The sequence below is a fragment of the Bison bison genome, unplaced genomic scaffold (genome assembly GCF_000754665.1).
Source record: "Bison bison bison isolate TAMUID 2011002044 unplaced genomic scaffold, Bison_UMD1.0 scf7180017864356, whole genome shotgun sequence".
Lineage (NCBI taxonomy): Eukaryota > Metazoa > Chordata > Mammalia > Artiodactyla > Bovidae > Bison > Bison bison.
In genome coordinates, this window is record NW_011494928.1 from 3,028,587 (window position 1) to 3,034,757 (window position 6,171).

The window sequence follows — 6,171 nt, forward strand, 5'->3', positions numbered from 1 at the left end:
GGAGGGTGGGAGACAGATGCAGAGCACTGCGCCACTTAGACGGTAAGGCCAGGAGTGTGTTTCGCTCCCTGCCACGTTTCCGGAGCCTTACTCCTTGCGTGGCGAGGGCGGCGTCTCCGCCTCCCCATGCCTGCTCCCTGGGGACCCTCCACACCCCAGACTCTCCTGGAGCGTCTGGGGACTTCTCCCTGTGCCAGCCCCTGCTCTCTGTCCCCTGTCCAGGCCGCGCCAACATCCACCCCTGTATTTTGTCTTTTCCTCTCCTGCTTTTACAGAACCTTCCTCCATCATGTTCCTTCTCTCTCACTGTATTTTCAATTTCTCTTTCCCTTTAGCCCCTCTCCCCACCCCCACACACTGGGGATCCTTTGATTAAAAGAAAAAGTAATCTTTCCTTGGTCTTATGTGTCCTTCTAACTTCGTGACTCCTTTCTCCTTTTCAGCAGACATCTGACTAACGGTTTATATCCATTAATCACTCACTGCTCCCCATTTCCCCCGAGCCCCCTAGGTCTGCCCTCCTGGGAGGTGCCCTGTGCTTTGTGCCACTGGGGGCCGCTCCCTCCCGGGACCTTCCATTCCCTCGGCTCACCTGATGCTAGCTCTTGAACCTCCTTCCTCTCTTCATCTTTGAGACACCCGATCCCTGAGAGTCATCACTGGTCCCTTTGTTCCCCAGGTCCTCCTGATTTTGGTCTCAGAGTATCTCTACATGCCCCAATTCACACTCTTATCCTCCCCTAAACAAGCTATGTTCCTGGTCCCCAGACAGCTTTCCCCGCCCCTCCGCCCTCCCTGTCACCATGGCCAGATGCACCCCTGCGTCCAGGGACCACTTCCTGCATCTACAGAATGGGGCCCAGCCCCAGTGCCCCTGGCACAAGCCTGTGGGGCTGGCGGGACTCCCCAGGGTCACAGCCCCAGCTCTGTGCTCCCACTTATGGAGATAGGAGCTGCTGCCACCCGCTCCCGGCCTGTGTTCTCTGATGCTCTCTCTTCATCTCGGGAAGCTCCTCTGCCTCTTTTTGGCTAGAGAATATCTCCCTCAAATCCCTTACTACCCTAGTGGTAAGTGGTTAAAACCCTGAGCTCGGGTTTGATGCCTGTTCAGGGAAGATCCCATATGCTGTAAGGCTCAGGCAAAAAATGGAGGCTCCTTTAGGCTCTAAGAATTGCACACCAGCTGCAGACCTCAAGGGCTTCCCTGGTCGCTCAGTTGGTAAAGAATCCGCCTGTAATGCAGGAGACCCAGGTTCAATTCCTGGGTCGGGAAGCTCGCTGGAGAAGGGAGAGGCTACCCATTCCAGTATTCTTGAGCTTCCCTGGTGGCTCAGCTGGTAAAGAATCTGCCTGCAATGTGGGAGACCTGGGTTCGATCCCTCGGTGGGGAAGATGCCCTGGAGAAGGGAAAGGCTACCCACTCCAGGATTCTGGCCTGGAGAATCCCATGGACTGTATAGTCCCTGGGGTCGAAAAGAGTCGGACACAACTGAACCACTTTCACTTTCTTTTTGCAGACCTCGAAATCAAATTCGACTAGGAAAAGAAGTAGCCAACATAGAGGTAGACTGTCTTCTCCCAAGACACTAGCTCAACCCCCTTCCTCAGCCCTCCTGCTGGTTGTTGGCTTTATAGTTAATATCATAAAAGGTGTGGTTACTGTCTCCCCCCACGACCCCGCCCAGTCCACACAGCACTTCCCTTGCAGTATCGCTCTGAGTTTTTTCTCTCCCCACGGGACTGTGAAATCATTGAGAGCAGAGACTTTTATTCCATTTCTGAAACTTAATCTAGGTCTGCTGGAACAAATTGAAATGGACAAAATATCAAGAAAGCAGTGAGATAGAAGGTATTAATTTTGTGTCGTGAGGTGAGGTATACTCAGCACCACTCACGCCATCAGTACGAATCTCAGGGAACTGAACTGCCATGAGCACTAAAAGCCCAAAGTATATCTCATTCTTGCCCTCAAAAGCTGACTGGCACCTTCTCTAGAGTGTACTGACCCCTGTTGTTCCTGTGTGGACAGCAGGCTCCCTAAAATTGCACCCCAGTGACTCCTTAGGGAGTTTGTTTTTTAAATTTTTATTGGTGTATGTTGTTGTTCAGTCACTAAGGTATGTCCGGCTCTTTGTGACCCCATGGACTGCAACACTCCAGGCTTCTCTGTCCTTCCCTATCTCCCACAGTGTGCTCAAACCCATGTCCATTGTGTTGGTGATGCCTTCCAACCATCTCATCCTCTGTCATCCCCTTCTCCTCCCGCCTTCAATCTTTCCCAGCATCAGGGTCTTCTCGAAAGTTGGATCTTCCCCAAAGTTAGCTCTTCACATCAGGTGGCCGAAGTATTGGAGTTTCAGCTTCACCATCAGTCCTTCCAATGAATATTCAGGACTGATTTCTTTTGGAATGGACTGGTTTGATCTCCTTGCAGTCAAGGGACTCTCAAGAGTCTTCTCCAACTATTTGAGTGTAGTTAATTTACAACATTGTGTTAGTTTCAGGGATAGAGCAAAGTGAGTCAGTTATACATACATATACATGCATTCACTCTTTTTGAGATTCTTTCCCATCTACGCCATTACAGAGTACAGAGAAGAGTCCCCTGTGCTCTACAGCAGGTTCTTACCAGTTATCTGTTTTATATATAGTAATGTGTATGTGCCTCTTGCCCATTCTGGCTTGAGGCTACTCACTGTAAACCACCTATAAAATGGAGCCTCCTGTTGTTACCCTGCACCATCCAGACTGTCAGCCACACACAGAAAAGAGCTGAGAGAGACGTGTCCTTACTGTAATGCAGAGATAGTCTCCATCAGCTAGCGGAAGGCACCACGGCACCCATGGTTCCTGGCCCACCGGCACAGGGACCCTGGTTTCCCAGGTGATGATCAGGAGCCACTGCCTGACAATGGATTCTTGTTCTGCAGGTGGATTAAGAGGCTGTCGGGGAGGTGTTGTTAGTGAGTGGAGGTATGGCCATATCTAGGGCATTCCTGTGATTTCTAAGGAAGAAGGACGTGGAATATCTGACGTTGGGATTACCCAGAAAGACACGGAGCGCTTGCTGAACACCCAGGTCCTTGTCTGGAACCCACTCTGTCACTTGGACGCCCAGCAGTGCACAGAGTCTGCATCATCTCTCACCCAGAACCACTGGCTGTGCTGCGGACTTCCTGGGGGGGGATTTCAGCCTGGCCCTGTTGGCATCCCCAGTTAGCTTAGAGCAGATCCTGAATCGAGGAGGTAAATGGTGATTTATTTACACGTCACAGGCTGACCCTGAGCTAAAGCTTCTGAAGGCCCTGGAGGAAATGTTACTGGGCCCACAGCCCCCACCCTCCAGGCATTACCAGGTAAGTGGCCCCGCCTCAGCCAGGCTTTATCCACCATCAAGCACTCCTGGAGACATCCCTTGGTGGCAAGCATCTTCTGAGCTGCTGAGCCTTCAGGCTTTGGAGGGCTTTTCATCAGCTGAAACTAAACTGCGCTGCTTTAGACTCCTTCTCTGATGTTGCCTGAGCCTTCCAACTTCACATTTTAGCTCTAACTATTTTCTCTTTACTGAACAAAAATAGAAGCATTTTAAATCTCTTAATTATGTCTTTTAGCCAAATAGCCAGAAAGCTCATAAGCCTTGTTAATTGCCCCCTTGGAGTCCTCAGTATCCCTGAGTGTGAACATTTTCATGTTTGACTGCCTTTTTTTCCTCCCCACAAGGTTCAGAGTCTGTATTTAGCATGATATGCTGCAAAACTCAGAAAACTGATGACCCATTAGATCTTACAGTTTAAGATACTGAAGGCTGAAAGAGGAAAACTTAAGAGTGTTAAGTCCCGAATCTGAGGGAGTTTACACTTCAGGAGCAGTGTCCTAACTTCACCTTTCTCATCCTATAGGAATTCTTACATCTTATCTCCCAGGGAGCCTAGTCCAACATTATGAGCCTCTTTCTTGTTCTTTGTAATAATACTATCAGGTTGTCATAATTTTATGTAATTATAATAATATAAGACTGATATAATGCAGGTGATAATAATATAAAAATCCCAATAATAGGTAATAGCTAAGATTGTTATATGTAGGCTTAGCAGATGCAAACTATTATATATAGAATGGATAAACAACAAGGCCTTCCTGTGTGACACAGAGAACTATGTTCAATGTCGTACGATTAAACCATAATGAAAAGGAATATAAGAAAAGTAGTGTATACATGTATAACTGAGTCGCTTTGCTGTACAGCAGAAGTCAACACAACGTTGCAAATGAGCACATCATTGTAAATTAAAAAAAGAAGACTGCTATGTGCTTATTATGTGTCAGGTAGAAGCCTCTCTCATTTAAAAGAGAAGAAGAAAAAAATCTTCCACAGTCTCTCTATCAGAGGATAGCCCTTTCCAAGCACCAGTTCATTTCCCTCCTTCTCTTGAAGGCAAAGCAGATTAGGAGGGTGGCCTCCAGTGCAGACGTGTGTCCTCCAGCACTCACCGGGCTCGCCCTTGCTCACATCCCTGCTGGTCTCCTAGCTGGCAGCCGAGAGGGCACTTTCTCACTCTTGTGATGACCAAAAACTCTACACCCTCAATCCCTTTGACATTTCTTTTTCCTGATTTCCTCTTGTTTCTCTTCTTGTTTGTTTTTTCCTCCCCTCTTTCTCTGTTCACATATTCTGGGTGCTAATGTCTTGATCTGTAAAATGGAATCAGCTGATCCATCATAAAATCAGCCTTAAAGGATTCCTGTGAAAAACAATTGAGTCAGTTAGTGTGAATGCATATTATAAACATTAAGGTGCTATACCAATTGTTTTCTTGTTGTTATGTGTGTTAGTGGCTCAGTCACATCCGACTCTTTGTGACCCCATGGACTGTAGCCCACCAGACTCCTCTGTCCATGGGATTCTCCAGGCAAGAATACTGAAGTGGGTTGCCATTCCCTTCTCCAGGGGATCTTCCTGACTCAGTGGTTGAACCCAGGTCCTACATTGTAGGCAGATTCTTTACCATCCGAGCCACCAGGGAAGCCTTTTTGTTATAACTAAGTGTAATTAAAGTAATAAAATGCTTCCATAAGAGTCTCCAAGCAATGCTTTGATGGTTATGGTATAAGATTTTGTGGTAAGCATCTTATAGAGCTTCCCGGCTGGCCGAGGGGTAAAGAATCCACCTGCCAAGCAGGAGACGCAGGTTTGATCCTGATCCCTGGGTTAGGAAGATCCCCTGAAGAAGGAAATGGCAACCCACTCCAGTATTCTTGCCTGGAGAATTCCATGGACAGAGGAGGCTGGTGGGCTACAGTCCATGGGGTCACAAAGAGTCAGACACGATAAGCATTTTAGTTACTTATTTAAGTTGATGCTTGTGCTCTTAAATATATTCTTTTAAGTGGTTAAAATATCTCCATCTTATTTTTGCATACGCTATTTGCTTGCTAAGTGTAAGTTAAAATTATGTTAGATTTCAACTGAGCCCTTGTATGATTTACCCACACGATCCAGGGTTTTCATAAATATTGTGATTTGGGAAGAAAACAATATCCACCCTCAAAGAATCTGGGGATTAATTAGGAAATCTCTTTGTTGTTCAGTCTCTAAGTTGTGTCTGACTTTTTTTTCGACCCCATGGACTGTAGCCTGCCAGGCTCCTCTGTCCATGGGATTTTCCCAGGCAAGAATACTAGAGTGGGTTGCCATGCCCTCTTTGAGGGAATCTTCCCAGCCCAGGGATCGAACCTGGGAGGCCTGCACTGCTAGGCAGATTCTGCAACACTGAGCCACAAGGGAAGCCTAATTAGGAGCTTATGTTAATATGAAAGGACATTGTTTTAGTATTTTTGAAGTAGTCACATTTTTAATAAATTACCTGTTCAGTTGTTTCAAATGCCTATCCCTGAATATAACTAATAAGAATACCTCTACTCAGCTATTAAAAAGAATACATTTGAATCAGTTCTAATGAGGTGGATGAAACTGGAGCCTATTATACAGAGTGAAGTAAGCCAGAAGGAAAAACACCAATACAGTATACTAACGCATATATATGGAATTTAGAAAGATGGTAACGATAACCCTGTATACGAGACAGCAAAAGAGACACTGATGTATAGAACAGGCTTATGGACTCTGTGGGAGAGGGAGAGGGTGGGAAGATTTGGGAGAATGGCATTGAA

At 46.7% G+C, this 6,171-nt stretch overlaps 1 protein-coding gene across 1 annotated transcript in view; it reads left to right on the forward strand.

Moving 5' to 3' along the window:
• MTNR1B (melatonin receptor 1B) overlaps positions 1 to 6,171 on the forward strand; it is a 63,789-nt gene that overhangs the window by 7,358 nt on the left and 50,260 nt on the right. Inside the window, exon 6 of the mRNA XM_010855187.1 lies at positions 3,276 to 3,356. Within this exon, the coding sequence (XP_010853489.1) occupies positions 3,276 to 3,356 (81 nt within the window). The remainder of the gene's footprint in view (positions 1 to 3,275; positions 3,357 to 6,171) is intronic.